At 41.8% G+C, this 22769-nt stretch overlaps 1 protein-coding gene across 4 annotated transcripts; it reads right to left on the reverse strand.

Annotated features, from left to right (window-relative positions):
• Nucleotides 1-312: 312 nt before the first annotated feature.
• Nucleotides 313-22299, reverse strand: LOC138590749 (coiled-coil domain-containing protein 9B). 4 transcript variants are annotated; one of them, XM_069661107.1, is made up of 14 exons: nucleotides 22006-22299; nucleotides 18730-18837; nucleotides 18476-18580; nucleotides 18159-18314; nucleotides 15950-16099; nucleotides 13629-13691; nucleotides 8955-9133; nucleotides 6445-6494; nucleotides 5734-5784; nucleotides 5495-5591; nucleotides 3630-3663; nucleotides 2885-3461; nucleotides 2716-2798; nucleotides 313-2323 (listed from the first exon to the last, which is right to left on the reverse strand). In XM_069661107.1, exons 1-14 carry the CDS (start codon nucleotides 22015-22017, stop codon nucleotides 2297-2299), a joined length of 1692 nt encoding a protein of 563 aa, XP_069517208.1. In that variant the 5' UTR covers nucleotides 22018-22299; the 3' UTR covers nucleotides 313-2296. The 4 variants fall into 4 exon arrangements, with proteins under 4 accessions (XP_069517208.1, XP_069517209.1, XP_069517207.1 ...); XM_069661108.1 differs by having other exon boundaries at nucleotides 8955-9130; nucleotides 18159-18317; XM_069661106.1 differs by having other exon boundaries at nucleotides 18159-18317.
• Between the last annotated feature and the right edge of the window lie 470 nt (nucleotides 22300-22769).

The following is a 22769-nucleotide window of genomic DNA, read 5'->3' on the forward strand; positions in this document are numbered from 1 at the left end:
AGAGCTCATCTGAAATTAATCAAATCTTACATGAAGGCAGACTCAGTGAAACGAGGTGTAGCTATATGTACCGTCTATGCTGCAATGTGCTCCACATTTCTGTCACATCTGCGCTCACTACACAGGCCTTGTTTCTTCTTTTGACATAAGTCTCCAGAGACAGGATTCAAAGATATTTGTGGTGTTATTGCAGGTGCAGCCATCGGTGAGAGGTAGGGGAGGGAGAGAGTAACAGTGAGAGGGTGACAGTGCGACAAATGCCAGTCATGAATTGAGCGTTTTTAAATACAGAAAAACTTTATTGATGTTCTGTATGCCTCCTTCCAAACTGTTCTACAGTAAATGATGCTATGTGGCAAAGAGATTTAAATCAGAAAGAGCACTCTGAAATGTAAAAGGCTGGATCACATGTTGACACAAACTGTCACACACAATTATTCCGTCCTTGTGAGTGCATGTGAAAACATGGAGGACAACAGCAGACATCAAGGGGGAGCAAGACAACCTCTTAAATTTGACATTTAAGCGAGGTGATTATGCAGATGTCTAATAGCTGAATGCTTAAAAGGGACAAATGCTTCATGGTTGTACGTAGGTCCTAGATTCATTTTACTAAATTGAATCCCATAGGGAACTTTGAAAATGTCAGAGGTAATCTATATGACCTGCTTTTCATCCATTTAAGTTCCATATATAATATAGAATAAGGCCCCTTTTTAAAACATGTTCTTTCTTCGTGGATGGACTGTCCTAAAACCTTGTGAATTGCCTCTTGGTTTTTCCTGTGTGCTTGTACTACATTCCTGATGGTTTTCATTTTATGTAACTACGATTGAAGCTGACACAGCCCTGAAGCTCAGAGCATGTCCACTAATGTTCTCTACTTACGGTTACATAACTGTTTACTATACTGAAGCGTTTATGAAAACCAAAAACTTCTTCGAGGACAAAGTTCTTCTAAGGCTTCTTATTGTTACAGTTGTCACTTAAATGCAAAAAATAAAATAATAGAGTGGCAATAAATTAAAAAAAATACATCACAGAGAAAAAACAGCAACTATAGCGTAGAAAGATCTTGTTTGAAGAATTACAAAATCATTCTAGTGAACATTCTGTTGGCAAATAAATAAAATAATACTGAAGTTTCACTGCTGGACAGCACATGTAACACTACCGTTTGTTATCATACAACACATGAACATACTCCTTCAGCATTTGAAGAAGCCAATATGCAAGGCACAAAAACTGGCAACATTTTTAGTGAAGAGGCTTTTTAAAAATATTAGTTGTGTTACGTTTCTATAAAAGAGGACGTATGAGTGTGGATTTAAGGCTGAACCCTCATGGATGGTTTATTTTTTAACACCTCGTGTGTGTCGGTCCCACAGGGGCCAAAAGCCTCAACAGAGAAATAGGTTGGAGGCTGTTATGAGCTGGGACTCTTAACACTGGTTCTTCGAAAACAGTGTGAGCAAACTATTAAAGAACGTTTTTTTTCCTAAATTAGTCTTTTGAGATGTTTTACTTTTTTGAAAAAAAATTTGAATTTGAATTTGTAAAGTTAGAGAAATGCTTTACTTCCATGACGAGTAGTTCGATGTATGAAATCTTAGAGTGCCCCTTCAAATGTTCTTATCAACAAAAACATTTATGTCAGTAGTAATATTTCAAAAACGTCCTCCACATCAGGCAATAATACAAAAAGTCTCAAATGTGCAAAATAATCATGTTATGATCTGTGAAAGGCCATAAACTGATGCTGGAAGCAATTCAAAAATAATATCCACACGTTTTGAGTACAGAAGTACAGACTGGGCTGTATCTGCCTCTGACTACTGTATCATCATGTGATACAGACTTCTAAGGCAAAATCAGCTACTCAATAATTTGACTGTGGCTGACGTTTATTCTTAAGGGCTACCAAAGTTTCCGTAACCTTCTAATACCTTGAAATTTCAATACAAATGTAAACATTCAATGATATTGCACTCAGTAGCATTCTAATATTCTGAATTATGTGTCAGTACACATGTGTTTATACTCGTAAAGTGCTTGGATGTAACAATATGTGAGCAGGGAAAACGTTCACCATGTTTACGTCAGATTCTAGGGGTTTGAGATCTTGCACAGGTGGGACATGCCACAGCAAAACTAAACCATGATTTTGTGTTTAAGCCATAAACAGGGAATCGGAAATGAGCTAACTGTCGCAAAATGATGCATCCAAATACAAAAAAAGGCAAGGCTCTGTGTCGCTGTGATTTGGTTTCAGTATTTACATCCCGAAAAGTGTCAATCAAACGATCTTCCCGTGCTCTCTCGCCTGCAAAGAAAGAGAAAGACATACACGAGAGTTACAACTGATTTCTGCTCTATAATTCATGTACCCGTTTAATGCGTCTCCAGCCCACCACTTCCCCTTTCTACATGAATGATTTAAACAGGCAGTTACATATATTATCATGCTGCTTCAGTGGTGGATGAGATGAAGAGGCATTCTCTCGTGAGGCTATTTCTTCTGCACTCCAGCAGGCCACAGAGATGGTAAATATACTTAGAAGTAAATTGGATAATACGCAGCTGCAGTGCAGATGTAGTGCCTCTCTTTCTCTCTCTCTTCATCCATTTAACTCATCATCCATTTGCACTTTCCTCCGACAGTCCATTTACACATCTATCGATTCTCTCATCCCTCTTCCTGTCTCTCACACTGACCTTGTCGCTGCTGGTGGAGTGTGTTGGGTGTGTTTCTCCTGACTCCAGGCTCAGGACAGACAGACCCGAGTCTATGAGTTCCTCTTTGAAGGAAAACAGACATTAGTTTAGATAAATAATCTATTGAACAGTCAGAAAAGTAATTGAGGCCTAGTGAGTAATTGCGTACCTGTGTTTGTGTTGCTGATGTTGCACTTGGCGAGCTCTACAGGCGGGACACAGCTCTCCTGTAAAGAGGCACAGGCTTTTTCAGGGGAGGGGGATCTGGGAGCTAAAGGGAGAGTGGTGTCTTCTATTGTACATTCAGTTTCAGAGGCCGGCTGCAGAGCCACAGGAGACGGACCACCTTCCTGATCCTGAGGGCTGTCATTCTGCTTGGCACTTTCAAGAAGCTGCACTTTCTGCTGTTGTTTTTTAGGCGAGGCAGATTTTAAGGAGCTCAGACTTCTCGTGTCTGAGCTGAGAGAGTCCTGTGAGCCTGAGGTTTGCCTTGTATGAGCCCCCTGGATGAGTTCCTCTGAGAAGCGTACTTTCTTCTCCGAACCCCGAGGGGACGAGGCCTCTGCCTTCCCCTGAGTGGGGGTGTCCTCTCTCGGGGAAGCAGCTGAAACATCCTCAGATGTACTCAGTGAATCCGGGCTACTCGATAGCTTCATTTTTGACTCCTGATCCCTCTGATCTTCTACTTCAGGATCTGTGAGGGCGTCGAGCTCCTCCAGGAAATCTTCAAATGTTGTGTCAGAAGTCTGGTGGATGAGATGAGAACAACGAATCAGGTATTTTTGCTTCATTAGTTAAATTTTTCAACAAGTCAAAATTTACACACAGAAGATTGATGTCTCTCTTGATGTCTTGAGTAAATTTCCCCTTTGGGGGATCAATAAAGCTTATCAATAAAGTTTATCTTATCTTACCTGGAGGTTCTCTCCTTCTTCATTTGCCTGCCATCTGGAAAATAAAGGGTCTTTTTATCAACAGCTGTTCTGTCACAATGTAACACAGTGGGATGTAAATCAGTTATTCTTGTGTCCATTACAATAAACAACATAATGTGAACTCTATAGAAAAGTTTAGATTCGAAGATATGTTTAATCGCTTTCTTGAAGAGGCTAAGTTGAGATAAAAACGCCTGCAAGCTCGTTTAGGCAGGCAACTCGAGCTGCACTGATTTCACACTCGACATGCGTCATTCTCCACAATCACCTGACAAACACTTCCACCCAGTTTGTAGTCCATCCCCCTGCTTTGTCATTGCCACCGCTGCCCTTTTAGCCCTACCACCACCCCAGCATCCACCTGCAGGCTCTGGCTAGGTGTTTTCAGATATTATCTCATGATTCCGCAAAAACACAGGCTATGTTCTGCTGCTGCAATAAACATTTCAAACTATTACAAATGTGAGCTGTCTGACTGAACTACTGTTACATATGTATAGTAAATATGATGATACAACTATCGACGGTAGGGGTGGGAAACGCAGGGCAACTCCCCATATGATACGAGATATGTGGCCCTCATTAACAATAATATCACGATACAGCGATTCTGCCATAACTGATATATTGCAAGACGATCATGTAATGATACATCTGATTAACTGAAGAATAAAACATGCCCCTAAAAAGGTGAAGTATTTAAAATTAAAATATCAATATTTGGCGCCAGCGATACGATAATTGTTCACACCAGTGGGGACGACGATATATATATTACAATATCGATATTTTGTCCCACCCCTAATCAACAGGTTAGCTTTATTTAGCATAAAACAGATACTCAGGCTATACCATGGGGTGACAAACTGCCTATCCGTACAGCTAAAGCTTCTTAAATAATAATATTTGTTTAATCTGTACAAAACTAATAAAAAAAACTAATTTATACACTTCTATTTCTGGACAGATTGAATATTCAGTATACAGTGTGTTAACTAGGGAGCAATACAAGTGCTAGTAGGCAGATTTTGTTACCTTTGTTTAGAGCCTCACAGGCTGTTTCCCCCTGGTTTTCAGTCTTTATGCTAAGCTAAGCTAACCAGCTGTTAGTTGTAGCTACGTACTGTTAAGATATGCGAGTGGTATCCATTATCTTACTGTATTTGTATTTTATCTTCCATATACCAAATCATGATTTTAACATTGCATAGTCAAGAGAAAAACAAACAGGAAGTAGGAGAAATGTGGCGATAGAAAGCTGCAGGTAGCTTAGCTCTAGCTAGTTACGGTCATTGTAGTCCTTTTGGCCTCTGGACAGCTTCTTACTACGCTAAAGTACATTGCCAAGCCAAACTGCAGCACACCCTAAAAACAGGAAATGTTGTTTGTACTGTCCCCTGACTCTTACCTACTTCCATCACTCACACATAGAAAATCTGGCACGTAAACATTAATGCTGAATGGCTGATGCTGCACTTCCAGGTCGGTGGCCTTGTGGCTTTTTTAGTTTCATGAGCAACGTCGCTTATGTAACAGCACACCCTGAGAGCCTCCTCATCACACAGCACAGTAGCTTGTTTCACAGCAGAGGACAGCTGGGAGGCAAGAATGAATGTAGTGAGACCTGAAAGAGGCCTTCTGGGTTATTTAGTCAGCTGCCACAACTTCTACATCAAGCCTCATGATATCCAGGATAATTTGGACATTAAGGCACACTGTTGGAATACAGCATGCCTTTCATACATTAATCATAGTATGTTTACTTGTGGCGCTTTATTGAACTCACAGTGAGAGATATCGAGACGGTTGAATCAATTAAACCTTTATGTTTAGGTGTTACTTACCTCCTGGCTCTCCCAGTCAGACGATCTATGCCTTTCGCTTTGCTGCTCATCACTGGCACATTTTTCGCTCCCTTTTCTTTGCCTCGCTTCTCATGACCTAGGACAGAAGAATACTGACAGTTATGTGACAATTAAATTGCATTTTACAGTAAAAGCCAACATAAAAATAATTACTTTAGTATTCCTGTACACTATTGGAAGATGTTTAAAATAAATCAATAATAATCATTTTGGGATACCTCTTGAGTCAACTCCTGCCCTTGATTGTCCTCTTCTTGCATGTCGCCCCCCTGGAATATTGAAACATTGATTAGATATTAAAGGGCCAGTTTGCCCATTTTCAACCTCAGTTCTATCATGTTATTTTCGGGAGCTAATGCCATTATGGGAGGTAAAAAATGCAATGCCTTTGGAAGACCGCTTCTCCAATGGGCCCGGGAATGTGTTTTACGTAGTCTGAAGGAGCTTGGTAAACTGCACTTCAATCTAGGACACTCGCCTCCGATGTCATGGCTCGTTCAAAATCATCATGTTTGAAATGTAGACTGCAGACCTGAATATTTTTTAGACCGGTATATTCTCGTTGTATTTTGGATTCTATACCGCTCTGCACCATTGCCGGCAGCGAAATGGTAGTATTTCACTCCAGCGTCCCTCACTGGGCCATTCCTTCTGGGGCACTGGGGCGCAATGCACGCTGGGTGTTGTAGGAATGTTGAATGGGCGAAACCACAAGCTGTTTGTATACTTTCTCCACAGCTATGGTGCTAATTTCAAATATTATTGCTTTTATCGATTACAGAGAACACCAGCTTTGACTGACAGTGGTTTTTGACAGGGGGGAACTGCTCCTTTAAGACAAAACTACCAAGATGAAAATAAAACACATATTTCTATCCTCAGATTTTGATATGAAAGGTCTTATTCTTTATACTGAGAGTGTGTCTCACCTCTGCTGGAAGGCCCCCAGTCTCTGTCAGGAAGAGTTTTGCCTGAAAACCTAAAAGCAGAGTCTCAGTTTAGACAGGAACTCAATTCAAGTGTCTTGGTCACGTCTCATTTATCACTTTTAGTTCTGATGACATAATAGCCCCTCTCCACCCCCATCAACAGGCTCTTGTGATATTCAAGTATCCTCATTGTACATTTTATTAGTGGCCTAAAGTTTCCGATTTTTGCAGAATCAGGGAGAGATTTCGCTCCATGAGTCACATCCTCTCGTTTTACATCCTGAGATACAATCTAAATTGTTGAATCAAAAACACATTTCCTCTTCTATTCTTACTCCAGCGCCTTGTTTAAGCCCCACCAAATAAGGTAAGGAATTCCATCCCTTATCCCAAGTTAAAAATAGCGGCTCCTCCTTTGTCTCTTTACATTTTGATGCTTCCTGAAACAGCACATTAATTTACTCTTTGTACTGCAGGCTGGTTTGTTTGAAATCTATCAAACACTTTAAATGAATGGGCGGTATTTTTATCTCCCTTAAGTTTAGAGTGCTAATGTGCAGTTTACACAAAACAACGGGAATGTAAGCTTCAGGATCATAAAGTATGAGGCTCAGTAGAGGAAGCTGTGATAAAACTGAGACATGTTAAAGTAACACACCATTAAATACTGTTCACACAACTACACAATGGCCTGACATGTAACTATCGACTACGATGCAATCAACATCCTGTGACTTTATTTAGTCTTGGCAACATGTGGTCCAAATACCTCATCTAATCGATTATTACACAAGAAAGAAACCGGCTGTTCCTCATGTTGTTTCTTATCTACATCTGTACTGAGACTGAATAAAGCTTTCACAGAAGAAAGAAGAAACATTTGGGTGATTAATGTGTCTGCAAGCTAGGCATGGGGTTAGCTAATGAACATTGTGGCCCTGCAGACAGCATAAAAATAAAGTTACTATGTGTACTATGATTACAGAGCAAGGCTCGACAGTAATGGTTCAACATTTTTGGAAACATTTTAGATGAGAGGTTTGATACTGCTTAGCTTAGCAAAAAGACTTGAAGCGTAGAGAAAAGGCTAGCATAGCTCTGTTCTTACCTGTTCTCTAAAGCTCTATATTTAATATATCTCTGGTTAAAAATCTTGCTTAGTTTTTGGGCAGAAATATAATGCTAGCTCCAATATAATATATTCATGAGTGAGCTTCGGAAGCGGTGGTTGACACTTTTTATACCTTTGAAGGGAGCTGTGCTAGCAATTTCCACAAATGATCCTGCTCCCAACTGCTAAGCTAAGGTATGCTAGCCAGCTACTGGGGGAGGTTCATTTAGAAGCATGCTAACCTTTTTAAATTACAGGATGTGAGGGGATTATGGAGCAGTGTTTCCTTTTCTGATTACTAGCCAGGACAATTAACGGTCTACTCTCCAGCTGCTACAGCTTTCTACTTGTAGAAGATAAGTGCATATGAAGCTGTGCATTGCTGGAGTAACTTTCAGTCAACATTTCCTGGACAAGGAAGGAAAGATTTTCCCACATTAAAATAGAGGGAGCCAATGTTATGAAACAGATTAAGTCTTCTTTTACATTGCTTCCTAAAACCAATTCTTATAAATTGCTTACTTGTGATGTCACCTTTCTATTTCTTGTATTTGTTTTGTCTGTAGTTATTTACAGTGTTTTAATTTACTGTAACTTTTATTTAACTTTTTCTTTCTGTCTCTGTTCCGTGTTTTTTTCCGTGTCAGTATTGTTCTCTTTGGCGCCACATATAGTGATAAACGGTAATTGCTAGAGCACACTTCCCAGATATCCAGACAGTGTTGCATGTGTGACGTCCATGGTTGGCTCAGATTGTAACTCTTGATTTTCCTCGCTGACCGTCGCTTTCCTTTTTAGACTGTTTACCTTCATCTGAGCGTCAAATTTGTTTCTTTTGCTTTGGATGTTCACATATTTTTGAAGTTGTATCTGTAGTCATCGATCTTTTCTTTGTTTGTTCAGCCATAGTAGATTACTGTTTACTCTCAACACTAGCAGAGACTGGAAAAGCAGCAGCTTAGCTCCGCCTACCCTCTCTGGCAGACTGACCGCTGCTAGGTGATGGAAAACGTCACTAACTAACTGGGCGCCACTTGTGATTTCTTCTGCAAAAGATGCCACAGACACTGAGTCCATAATAATACTATATACTGCTAATGCAAAGGTTTTCATCATTGTGTTACCTCCTTCTGCAATAGATAGAGACTTAACAAACATTTATCTAAATTAAAATCTTCGAGATTATTACTTTAACTATATTTTGTCTTGCATTATTTTGGCCTAACTGTTTCTGTTGTAATTTGGCCTTCTGACTACCCTGCTTATAATTTGTCTCTCACTTTGTAAACTATTTTTTTAAGCTGCTCTATAAAAAAAGATGTTATTGTATAATAATGAAGTGTGAGACATCAGCAGATGAAGAAGTTCCTTGGGAAGGCTGGATGCTCAGAAGTCTTACATATTCTCAGTTTTGTCCATGTCCCATGCCCGTCTCCACTGGCCCTTGGCGTTTTTGTGGCGTGCCACTCTCTCCCTGTCGATCTGCTCGCGCTCTTTCTTCCACCGCAGATACTCCTCCTGCTCCTCTTTTGACGTGGGGACGTTGAGGTCCGTGCTGGCCTGCAGGCTCTCGGGCTCCTCAGCAGACACAAAACAAGTCAGTGTAATTGATTGCATAATAATAAATGCCATTGTTAATGTCCATTAACATCATTGTACTGTCCACATAGCACTAATGAAGCTATTGCAATGAAACATGGCTAAAAAAAACCACCACACTTCAAGTCTCACATTATAATACACGTGATGTATCGCTCTACACTTTAATCAAAGCTGTGAAGGGGAACAAGCTCAACAATAGCCTCACATTAACAAGACCAGTTTATCATCTCTACACTAATAATGTAGCAGCAACAGGACAATTAAAAGGGTTCAAAGGAAGAAACAAACTAAGAAATTGTTATTTTCATGCATTCAACATTACTGTAAATGCCAATTAGTGCCGTTGTGTATATAAAGATGGCCTCTGGGTGTTAATTCATTCAAGTTAGTTCCTATTATATAACAAAAAAGCTGATTGTTGTCAAGCATGAAAACAGCAAGGCGCCACAGTCAAATTCTTTGACTCAATATTCCAGAAAAAACAAAACAGTGTACAAGAAATATAATTAGGTCCTCTTCCTCCATTCCCCTCCAAAGCTTTATATTGATGTGATGAGAGCAGAAAGTACTGCCTGCTAATACTAAAGCGTGACCTGATGGAGGCTCTTTAACACATCAAAGGAGACAGAGGCTGTGCTCTCGACCAGAACTACAAACGCTGCTGTGCTCGGAGGGAAATCACGGGAATGGGGTGCTATGAAAGACCAACAGAGACAAAGTGTTCATCACTGCTTGTTTTTGGTGCAGTAGTAGGGAAATGATAGTGACGTCGAGGAAAACTAAAGAAAGTGAGAATTCTGCACATTATGTCAGAGGGAGAGAAAAACAGCACAGTGCGGGTAAGAAGCTATGATGGCTGATGTTTTCCCCTCAGGTGTGGACCAATCACAGCCAAGTAAACATGTTGCCTTCATGTGTACAGTTATTGGCGAACATGGCATCTGTGCTCGTCCCTCTGTTTTCCATCTCCTTTCCCCTCCCTCTCCTGTGGCCCCCTGGAGGACGGCTGGGGCCATAAGGGAGGGCGCCTCCGCATGTTCCAACAGGCAGTGTGCTGCTGCTGCCACCCCGGCCGCTCTGCTAATTAGCACTTTTCAATTTTTTCACCTCCTTGAGGCGTCGCAGGGAGCCTGACAGGGTCCAAGGCAGGTGAGGTGGATGTGACACAGTGAGTCTCAGTGATATGAGAGAGCAGGACTTGGGCTCAGTGAAAGCACATAAAGATTGGGTAGGGTAGGGATCATAGGCCTGGTAGTACAATATAATTACAATACTTGATTCAGGATACTAGATTATTGCTGCATTAAACATTTTGCAATATACTGAGTATCATGATAACAAACAGACTGTTCGTCTCGCTTCAATAACTTTTATTACAGCCATTAGGGATCGTCGAGCAAACACAATGAAACTGTCATCAAACATGCCATAAATGCCAGACAAGCTGAACTTATATTCAAATTAGTGCTGTCAGGTGATTTAAAAAAATTAATCTAGTTAGTTTAAGGCTTTGAAATTAATTAATCGCAAATATTTTTTGTGAGAAATACCACATCACATGTAGAGTCTGGCTCGACCTGTTTCTAGATGGTTATATCTTACTTCCACACTTTAAAGTGATAACCACTAAGTTCTCAGTTTTGTTCTATTTGGCGGCACCTTATGGACTGTTTGCCTTCATCTGAGCGTCCAATTTGTTTCTTTTACTTTGGATGTTCACTTATTTTTGAAGTTGTATCTGTAGTCATCGATCTTTTCTTTGTCTGTTCAGACATAGTAACTTCCTGTTTACCCGCAACACTTGTTTAGACCGGAAAGCAGCCGCTTAGCTCTGCCTACTCCACCCTCTCTGGCAGACCAACCACTGATGGGTGATAGAAAACGCATTACTAACTGGGCGCTGCTTGTGATTATTTCTGTGAATGTTGCCACAGACACCCAGTTCATAATAATAATATATACTGCAAATGCAAAGGCTTTCATCAGTGGGCCATAGGCTCAATCACCATTGTGTTAGCTCATTCTGTGATAGATAGAGACGTAACAGACAAGAAAATCTTCAAGATTTGATCTTTAATTGAACTCTCTTCTTCACCTTTTTAAGTCACAAACGACTTTAAATCTGATCACGTTGCTTCCCTGTGTTAGAGCATGTATGTGTGTGTGTGTGTGAGACCCTACTCGCGACAGGTCGGGAGGGGGAAACAGTGAGGGCAGATTGTCCACTTACTCATTGATCAATCTCAGATGGATAAAATAATAAAAAATTAAAAGACACGTAACATGTCATGTGTTTCAGTCATGTTTTCAAAGCTGCCTTATATGATTGTATGATCAGTGACGTATTAGGTCAGGGGATATAAAGAGTGCGATAATCTGCATACATTTTTTGAAGTTATTTTTTCTGCCCTAATTAAAATCCACAATCCAATCCAACTCAACTGAATACAAGTGAACTATTATGAATGCTCTGACAGAAGCAACTTGTACAAAAAAGTTATGCAGCACATTTGGCAGTTGGGGAATTTAAGAGGATTTTCAAAACAAAATAATGATTTCTCCTCATTTTTTTTAACCAACTTCCAACCAAATTGTATTGACCTCATGAAAACTGCAGTCACAACCTAAAGGACTGAATCTATCAATCTAGGACCAAAAAGTTTGACTTGTATTTGCTATATTACCTTGATAGTAGAAAGACTGATACATGCCATCTGTGTATGGATATTATCATAATCTATATTGTCAAGCAAAATATTATAATACTCTGCTGTATCGTTCCTTCACCTTCACCTTTAATAAGAATACATTAAAAAGATGAGCACGTATGATCATGCTCTTATCCTGGACTGCTGAGCTGATTCCCCCCATCCTCTAAAGATGCACAGGTTTCAGCCTGAAATCACCAGAAGAGCCTTACAGTATATTTGTTAACCAAAACAGCCAACAAAGCGGAAGGCTGCGACCTTCAGCCCTCACGCAACACCTCATAAAATCTAACTCAGCGCGGTGTTTCCTTGAGCGATCTCTCAGCTCAGGCTGCACAGCAGGCGAGGCCAGAGAGGCATGAACAGCATCACTTGTCATGTGGCGTATTCAACAGGCCTTTGAAGCCCGTCCTCCCTGCCTCCCCTGTTAGTCTGTTTATCGCACGCTTGATCTGTGAGACAGCTCTGAGCTACTCCAGCAACGTTTACACGTGAGCCGGCGAGAGGCAGATGGGGACAAGCAGTAGAGAAGATGGGAGTGTGCGTGCAACGTGTTGTGCCTAACTGCATGTGAGTGTGGATTTGCATTTCTCTGTGATTTTGAGTGCAAAGTAAGTCATATGGAAACCTTGTTTTTCACATGTGCTTCCCTTAATGAATCATGTGCTGATATTTTCAAACCCTTTTTGCCGATTGCCGATTTCGATACCGATATATATGGCACATTTTTTTCCACCTAATTGCAGAGAACATCAAGTCTTCCCTGTAGTGGAAAAAATATCATGCCTGCTCTTTTTGTAGTGGCCAAAAACTGCCATACCGTAGACATCTTGCACCCTTCGTCACGCTTGACGGAAGAGGCGTTGTACAAAAGGTCACGTGTCTGATCACTTACGTTTCTGAGCGCCCCTGAATGTAGCATCCCCCCCGAAATACAGCAGTGAGGGAGACATGCCCGGACTTGTTTACTGCACCTACTACGGACACATCAGTGATCGCTGACGGACTCTTTTTATCGTGAGTGCTTCCATGATATGCAAGTTATTTTCACACTGATGTTTATGTTACACTCTGTTAGTGTCGGCTTTGGCTGCGAGTGTATTTTTGGTGTGTTTGATGTTGTTAAGTCCGGTAAAATGATGTGAGGGGGCGCTGTTTAGCTCAGGTGGTAGAGCAGACGCCCCATGTACAGAGGCTACAGTCCTCGTCGCACTGATCGCAGGTTCCACTCCCGGTCTGCCGATCATTCGGTGCATGTCAGCCCCCACTCTCTACTCACAACATTTCCTGTCTATCTTCAAGCTGTCCTATAAATAAAGCCAAAGGCCAAAAAAATAATCTTGTGATGTGAGCTAACTGTTAGCTAGTTAAGAGTTGTGAAAGTAGTTTAACTTCTATTCATTCGCTGAGTTTCTGTGACGTTTTAGTCTTTATTTGTATATTGTTGATAACATTGCGCCGAATAAATGTCGTAGCATTACGTCAAGCCTTTTTAGGGAATCATCGAGCATTTAGGCAGAATTGAAGCGTTGTTTTAATGGCGGAAAATATCAGCAAATAAATTACATATCTTGCCAATGCCGATGTGTCATTTTATGTATGGGATTTATGTAGGGATGCACGATATTATCGTGCATCCCTACATCTTTATGAGCTGGAGACACGACATTTTCTCAGATCTAGTTACATTTTAGAGGGCAATACACATGTTAATAAGTCATGTGTGTTTATGTAGGTGTGAGTTCGTCTGCGCATTGTGGTACCTGGCATTGCTCTGAAAGCCTGTGATCGTCCTCAGTGTGCTTCTGCCCCTGTTGAACATCATCCTGTCAGACAGAAGAGACGAGAAAAAGCAGGATGACAAAAACAACAATGAGGGTGACACAGCAACTTGTTGTGAGCCAATTAAACACGGTTGTAAAGAGTCACATTACTGCTGCCATAAACAGTTAAAGCAAATCAAGCGAGAGCACAGGCTGTTGGGATGTAGTGGCCAACACTGCCCCCAAGTGGACTGCTGGTGCTACAGTTTATCTTTGCACCTGTTGTTCGGTTTTAAAGGTTCACTCTGCAATGAGGTCATCAGAGCAGAGTGCTGTATGCAGGTGGTTTGAAAACCAAACGTATCTTGTAGGTAGAGAATTCTTAGACAGTATTTCTGATTGAAGAGATATGCTTTGGTGAATACAGCGGATGAGTCATGAACATCAACACTTGAATGAACAGCCTAGGGGGGTACAAGAAAATGGACCCCGCACACCTACAGGAAGCAACATCCACAAACACACTCGTGCACACACTCTCCACCGCACACCCGAATGCCGTCTGGCTCATACGCACACACACAAAAGCACCCCTGACTACCTTGTTTCTTTTCTTCTTCCTCCTCTCACTCCTTCCTCCTCTCCCTCTCTGACCCTTTCCTGGCACCTCGCCAAGCCGTCACTTTGGCAGCATAATGAGCCTTTTCAGAGCGAGAAGGCAGTCGAATGTTAATTAGATCAAATCGGCCCTTTCAGGATGGTGGGAATGGGGAAACAATCGTGCCGGAGGAGAGCAGACCACTTAAGGTTCCAGAGAGGGGAAATGGAGGCTGGAAACAGACGGTGGGCTGCCAGGAGTATCTCGCCTCGTCTTCCCTCCCCCTTTTTTTAAAAAAAAAATCCTGTCTTGCTCCCTCTACATTTCCTTTACCCTGACAGTCTAGTCATGGGGTTACAATCTGCCTGGGATGCTGTCAAATAACCACACCCCTGTCACAGAGTCATTATTTATTTCCACACACACACATAGCAGTGTGAAGTTTTTCATCAATCTATTCCATGCAAATACTTTCCTAACAAATGCCAGATATATCCATGACCGTCTCTCTCTCCCTCATAAACCGTGTCAAATGATACCGGTTATGTAAACAGCAAACACGTGGAATAAGCAGGTCTCTGGGATTCACAGATGACTGGTGCAGTGGAGCGCTGGCTTCGGGTCAAGTGCTGATTCAGTACACATGGTAAATAAAGGGGGCACGGACCAGGCGGGCCAGAAATAAAAGCAAGAGAACATCGAGTTCAGGCCATAGATTTGGTGCACATTAACTCAGACGGGCCAGAGAGCAGCACTCAGTATATCAGCCAATCAGACGCAGACGTATATAAACATATTTAGAAAGAGGCTCGGTTGGTTTTGTGTCTGTAGATCCCCGCTGCAATCAAACCGTCTGTGTTTACAGTGGTGAGGATCAGCTGTCTGTGTATCAGCTTATTAATTGAGCAGCCTGTGCGTGCCTGTGTGTGCGAGTGTGTGGGTGTGTGTGTGTGTGTGTGTGTGTGTGTGTGTGTGTGTGTGTGTGCGTGTGTGTGACTTAGGCAGAGCAGCTGTTTCAGAGATTCTGCATACCCGGGGGGGGGGGTAAGGTCAGTGACAGTGTGGCATTTCACAGCCCAGCCAGCAGCACTGGATGTGCATGTGCGTCTCTGCCTATCTGCGTTAAACATGGGATGTGAGCATTACAGTATACAGTTAAGCTATTGATGTTAAACAGTATATCCGAGCTCACAACAGGGCTTTTGTTGAGACAAGACCTATTATACTATCGACCTATCTTTCACGGTGCCATAGGGAACTTTACAGTCTGTTCCACGCAGCCAGGGGCATCTACAAACACAGATTAAGTGATTTTTTTTTTGCTTTAAAAACACAAAAAAACATTCCTCAGAGGGAGAAAATAAAACCAAAAAAAAAAAAACCTGAATACAGTAACACTAAAAGATTAAAAACAGCCATAAAGGCCTTGTACATATTCTCGTTTTGGTTCCTAGGAGCATCTACTCATCCACTAGCTCTATTAGCAGCCCCCCTCATTTAATCCCACACCAGTCAGTCACAGCTCCAGTCCACCTCCTGTCCACAAAACCATTGTGCTTCATCACTGGATGGGTGTGGCCGGCCGACATGTCTGACATCTATGTAAAACATGTCGGGGCTGCAGCACCAGAGAGTGAACAAAGGAGGGTGAGAGAGGAGGCAGACTGGAGGGGGCATGCTGGAGCGTATGATCGCTGGAGTGTTCAGAGTGTGTGATTCAGACCTGCGCTGCTGCGTCTCTCCTGGTCATGTGAGGTGGCTGCTTCCCCCTCCCCGCTGACTCCACACGCCTTGCCTGTCCGTCATCCGCAGGGCTCTTAACGTCCGCAGGGCCCGGCCTCTTCTCCGGCCTCTCGCTCACCACCCTCTTGCCCTGGAGAGACAGTTACTCGTGTTACAGTATCATAAGTGTAGCAATGTGAATTGTAATGTTAAAGTGCCAGTCCGTATCGTGTTCAAAATGTGCACAGGAAGAGTTCATTTGAGGGAACAAATTATGAATTGAATCAAGCATATTGTGCAAAAAACAAACATGTGCCTCTAACACCTGCTGTCCTCAATACAGGCTATTCAGGGAGAGAGGGATTTGATAGCACTAGCACAAATATTAGCTTTTATCTAAGAGGTTTCTTATTGTACCTCACACAGCTGCACATTTTCAGCCCATCTGTCTCTTTGGACCGCTATGACATTTAGCAGTTGGACTACCACACTCCAGGCCACCAGAGGAAGGTTATATATTCATAATAATTAATATATAACTGTTGGATACATTGCCATCAAATGTGGTACATCCATGGAGCACAAATAATGTATCCTAACGACTTTGGTGATTCCCCGATGTTTCCTTTAGCACCACCAGCAAGCTGAACTTTGACACTTTAATTAGTTAAATATCTGCAAATCTAATGATATAATGCCTCAGCTCTACTCTATGTTTAATAGTAATGAGCAAATGTTAGCATGCTAACACACAAAACTGAAATGTTGAACCTGGCAAACATTACTTGCTGTAAAGAGGTGTTGCCTGGTAGTAAAAAAGATGATGACTTAAAAAAGCCAAAAGCTGCAGTACCAGTAATGGCCACTTGGGGCTGGATCCAAAAGTGAGGCAATCTTAAAGCTCCTGTGACGAGTTATCCGCTGGTTATGAAACAGACTGAAATTAATTCTGATAACTCTATATGACCTACAAAATCAAACCAGACCATCAGCGACAAGATTGATTATTTCTATATAGTTATCTTTAATGCCTGAAACCGCTGGCGGGGGGGTAGGTGTCGGACGAAAGCGGTAAACTGTCTTTGTTTACATTTTCGAGGGCAAAAATTTAAAGGGAGTGATATGACTGTGAAAGAAAGCAGGATGAGATTTTTTGTTAAAAAAAACAACTTAAGCATGCATAGGAAAAAATCAGCAAAGAGATAAGAGGTACGGCTTTGTCCACAGGGGGCGCCAAAATCAACACAAACCGAAAGTTCCTCACAGGAGCTTTAATAGAACCCCATTTAAAAACGCCCAACTTTACAGCCGAACAAAACATGTTTATTAGCAGGTACAAAAACGCTTTACTTCCCAATAGCTCAAGACAACTGTACAGGGTGTTGGATATTTTATATCACTACATTTTTATATAACTACATTAAAATGTTCTTAGAATTGTACATAATGAGGTGTGTGGCCTCTTGAGTTGGATGCTTCAGCTCAGCTAATTGGTATTAATGACTTGGTTACCCGCTCTCTTGTCGAAATATGGTCATTTCTGTTTACAGAAAAAACAAGATGTTGTGGCCCATTTACCAAACGCAGGGCTTTAAAACAGTAGTCCACAAGGTCACAGTGGTTAAGTTCTCTCCACTTCTCAGAGTTGATACAATGGATGTTGACTCTTGCAGCTTGGTTGAACAGTAAACAGATATATTTAGCCAATATTATTGACTGCAACTTAAGAACTTGCTGTAAATTCGTTACAAAGTTTTGGCACTGACTACACACAGAAACAGCACAAATCTATTGTGCTTCTGAGTATTGGCCCGACTGTTTCTTATATCTAAACAAGGTATTCAGGAGTCTTATCTAAAAGGCTAGACACTCAAAATCATTAAATAACAGGCAGAGGAACAGCTATACAGTACATGCAGTATATCAACAGTAAAGCTGTCTTTGATAAATGTTTGTTACATTTTCTCAATGGCCATCAAAGCCTCAAACATGCTTCTTATACAAGTCTTGTTAAAATGCTGTATCATAAAATAATCATTATATTTTCAACTCAGTATCTATAACTTTACAGTGATCAAAAGCTTTCAACTCTTAAGAAGGCCCACTTGTGTTCTCGCTGTCTTTGCAAAGAGCATGCTTGTTTTCTATTGGTTGAATGCTTATTATAGAAAAAACTACACTTCACTTTGAGTGAAAGTCAGTGTATTTACCCTTTTGCCAGCCATGGTGACCATAAGCTGCTTCCTGTGGCCTCGGCCAGCAGCCTGCGAAGGGGCTTCTCCCCCCTTGTCGGGCCCGACCTCCTGCGGTTCCTTCTCAGCTGGTGAACCACCGCTGAATGGTTTCGTCACCACAACACGATTATCCTGCTAACCAAAGAGAAGAGCCTGTTATAAAATATTCATAGTGTTATTAGCATGCTTTCATTTTAAAGAAGTGTCGACATGCTGCCAGCAGAAATGGCTATTAATACAGAGTTAGTATAATCACAGTTGTTTGGTTTGTCACTTCACGCTGAAAAACTCACAGTGGTAGACTTGCTGATTGTGATGGTGAGATCATCCGCTTTGCCCTTGCGGCTCTGCAGCGCCATTCCTTCCTCTTCTGCCCTTTTCTTGTCCTCCTCCACCTCCTACGTGAAATTCAATGAAAACAATAAACTAATCAGAAAGCCTGAAAGAGCTTCGGGCTCACATAGAAAAAAACATTCCCAAGACCAGCATTTCTACTTAAACTTTTGACTCAGCAGAGGCTTCCCTGCCTGTGAGCACTTGTCCTCACCTTGTACCTTTTCATGAGCGCTTCGTTCTTCCTGCGGAGAGCCTCGATCTTCTTGTCCAGCTCCAGGTCCCTCTCATGGTCCCTCTTGGCCATCGTGTCGCTGGGGGTCTAAAGACAAGCACACAAGACCATTGATGCAATAAAAACTTGCTTTTTTTATTGCGTTATTATGAGACAGAGCTTTTGACAACATTCTGATTTAAAGCTCCTGTGAGGAACTTTCAGTTTGTGTCGATTTTGGCAACCCCTGTGGACAAAGTTGTATCTCTAATCTCTTTGCTGATTTTGACCTGTTCATGTTTAAGTGGTGGTTTTTAACGAAAAATCTCATCCTGCTTTCTTTTACAGTCATATGTATTGATCACTTTAAGTTTGTGCCCTGGAAAATGTAAACAAGGCAGCGTGCAGTTAATCGCTTCATCTGACACCTACCCCTTACCAGCAGTTTCAGACATTAAAAATAACTCTATAGAAATAATTATAATTTGGTTTACTTTTGTAGGTCATATAGAGTAACCAGAATTAATTTCAGTCGGTTTCATAACCAGACAAAAACTCCTCACAGGAGCTTTAAAGGAAAAAAAACATCTGATAAAACAACACATCTGAGACGTAAGTCAGCGTCAGGTAAATAAGGTTTTTAATATTTCTAAAATCTAAAATAGAATAGATTTAAAAAAAGAAAAAAAAGTAATGTCCGTGTTCACGACTGCTTGTTCTGCAGTAACACGCTAGACTAACACACCCACCACAGATGGAGCATTCATCACAAAGCTCAGTTACAGGGCGAGAATGCATATGCAGAGCATCCTAAACATCCTAATGTGGTCAGCAAGACATGCCTCCTTTAAAAACCACTGTGCTCTCACGGAGCAGCACCTATGTGTCTGCTAACACTTCCTTTCAAGAAAGTCTCTCTCTAACTTGCTGTACGAGCTGCCAACATGAGCAAGAGAGCCGCAGAGTTAAATAAGTGTCAACAGATATTCAAAACAGACTAGATCAGGATAATATTACAGAATTATAATGGGATGGTTTTCTTCTAGCAGAGATCTCATTTCCTTTAGCCCGCTGTAACTTAATGTTCCACATCCAATCTGGTCCATTTAGGGTTTCTTCTGTGTGTGTGCGTGAGTTGGGAAATAGTGGCTCCTTTACTCGGCTGTAGAGCAAACTAAAGAGCCCATGACTCGGAGGAACGACGGATAAAGAAGTCTCTGCAGCCCGAGGCGTAGAATAGGCCACAAGACTCAAAGAGGTTCAGGTCAAGTGCATTTCAAATAGGCCGTGAAAGATTAAATGATTAGTAAGAAATGTCAAGGATTCATTTATCGTTTCTTTGGATGAGTAGATATGACATAAATCTCATGTCTTAATATAAAGTTACAGCTAGCCGCCTGTTAGCTTAAATTAGCAAACAGAGGTAACTTGATGAAGTCTTTTCGTCACTGTGTAGTTGCCAGGCAGCAGAAATAGTCCAGCACATAACCGCCAAAGAAAGCCTTGTTATATTATATGTCCAAGTTTTTGTTTGATAAAACAAAAAAAAAAGCTTAAAAGATGCGAGGAGAGGGATTTTGCTCAATCGGAAAGGCCCAGGGTAGCAGTTTCCCTCTGTTTCCAGTCTGCTAGGCTAAGATAACATTAGGCTAGGTTGTAGCTTCCTATTTAACATACAGTAAACATATGATAGCGGTATACTCATTCAAAAACTCCTGAACCTGTGAGCTTAAGAAAGCTAATAAGAATAGTACTAAAACTTATGTTCCCAGTAACAACAGTGTATGTTGATGCAAGCACGAGGACGGGGCACACGGCAGAGCTGCTACTTCATATAAATGTAAAATAATAAGACACGCCTGAGGCAATGAGATGGTTGAGAGGATGCTAACAGGAAAAGTAATTTCTATTCTCACTCAGCTTTTAGTTTAAGCTTAATGATGACACTAAAATGTAAGTTTTAACAGGTGTAATTCTCTGGAATTGATGACTGAAAGTGTCAGAGAGATAAATGTGTGCTAAAACCCCGAAAAGGCGGGATCAGAGATCTGAGCTTGATTCAAGCGGAGGGATACATTTCTCATCATGTTGTCTGAGAGATTTCATTCAGCAGTTCTCGGATAATACTCAATGAACAACAGCCATCGTTAAAAAAGGAGTTTCTCAGCCAAATCAGCTAAAAGTGTTCCTCATTTCGAATCAACACTGCATCATCTGTTGTTTTTCACAGCCGAGGAGACGTGACAACGACGCCGTCAAATAGAAAAGTTGTCAGTGCTGCCCGTTGAAGCTGTGAAAAATCGTGATTCATTTTGAAGCGTCCCATTCTCCACACTCAGTTTGAATTATTCGGAGGGGTCAAACCTCCTTGACAGATCCAGGGAGGAGATGTGCCACAGTGAGTCAGTCATCCTCCACTGTTTCCCCAGTGACGACATGAGAGTCAAGGCGCTTTGTATGTGATAATACAAAAACAGAATGATGACTCACGGCGAGCGAGTGCACAAAGACCATCACATTGGGACTGCAAGAAATTCTTTCATGCTTTCACGCCTGAGGGTTCACAATCACATTTGAATGTTTTTATCAGAGAGGTGAGACCTTTTCTGAAATAGGTGTCAGCATAGACTTCTTGTAAAATAAGACAATCTACAGGCAGTTGTGGGAAACCTGTAAAAACAAAGTGAGCATGAGAAAAGTTGAGACTCACTCAGAGGGAGCACAGAGCGCAGCAGGCTGGAGAGCGACTACCTAACAGCTTCTAGTTGTCAGGGTATCCAAACACAACAGACCATGAGGACATACCACCAAGAATAGGCGCAAGGGAGAGACACGCTGCCGACTCCGAATCTCAGTGAAACCAATGGCGGATACTGAAGTGATCGCCGGTCGCCACAAATCAAAGTGGTGGACAGTTTCTCTCTGGGTTCAGCTCGCCAGACCTTTGATTGTGCAGCAGCGAAACCCACAAAAACACACAGAGACGTTGTGGGTCTGCCAGCCATGCCCGGACAGACAGGCAGGCAGAGGGGAGGAGGAGGGGGCCCTGCAGAGAGAAAGCTGCCAAGGTTTCCTCTCTACCCAGCGTTCCTGCCACCTACAGCAGCAACAAACAGGGGAGGGAGAGAGCAGGAGAGACAACATAAATGCTGCATGTAGCCACGGCTAAAATCTGCGACAGAGCAGCAGAGGAAGAGGGGGGAACCTAACACCAGAGAGCGAGAGCTGGAGAGAGTGTGATGAGGAAAGAGAGAGAGAGGGGAAGGAGGCACTCACGGGTCTTTCCATGTCAGCGGTGGGAGCTGGGCTGGGTCCAGGCGTGAGGCAGCCGAGGCGGCAGAGAGGGCTGCCTGGAGTCGACGATCATGCCTCGATTACAATGAGCCAAGTTGGGCAAGCAGCCAAGACGTCTAACAAATGCACAGAGCTCCCCTGTTAACGGATTTCACAGCACCCATCCGCTTGTCCTCTCTCTCTCTCTCTCCCTCTCTCTCTCTCACCAACCCTCCCACCCTCCTGAACATATGCTCTCTCACTCCCTCTCGCCCTCTCTGAAGCACTTGCTCTTTCCCCTCCTCACTTATCCTCTGCTCAAAGCATGCTAGTTAAATCCTCTCCACCAACACTTGTCCACTCCACAACTGTTTCTAATTGATAATATAGTGGAGAAATAAAGTCCTGTTTATGTGTATATTTGTTATATGCTTAGCAGCCATGGAAAATCTTCACTGTTATCTGTACGTTCTCTTCATTTTTATATTAAGATGCTGGTGTGGCAATGATAGTGGCATAATAATAGTTATATTCATAACCTTTCATACTAATTTATTAATCATCTATGTGCTTATATTAATTATACAGCATGTGGATCTATATGTGTGCTGATAATGTGAAGTATATGATGTTTTTTATTTCAGTACGGAACAAATATAGCCTAAACATTTCTACGTTTTTGATATTTTGATTAATTGTATATTAGTGTTTTTTTGTGTGTGTGGGTGCATTCAAATCTCTTTGAGTTCTGTCTTTTTGTCTGATGT

Source organism: Semicossyphus pulcher, unplaced genomic scaffold (assembly GCF_022749685.1).
Source record: "Semicossyphus pulcher isolate SPU_LCO1_2020_fin unplaced genomic scaffold, fSemPul1.0.p SCAF_14, whole genome shotgun sequence".
Taxonomy (NCBI): Eukaryota; Metazoa; Chordata; class Actinopteri; order Labriformes; family Labridae; genus Semicossyphus; species Semicossyphus pulcher.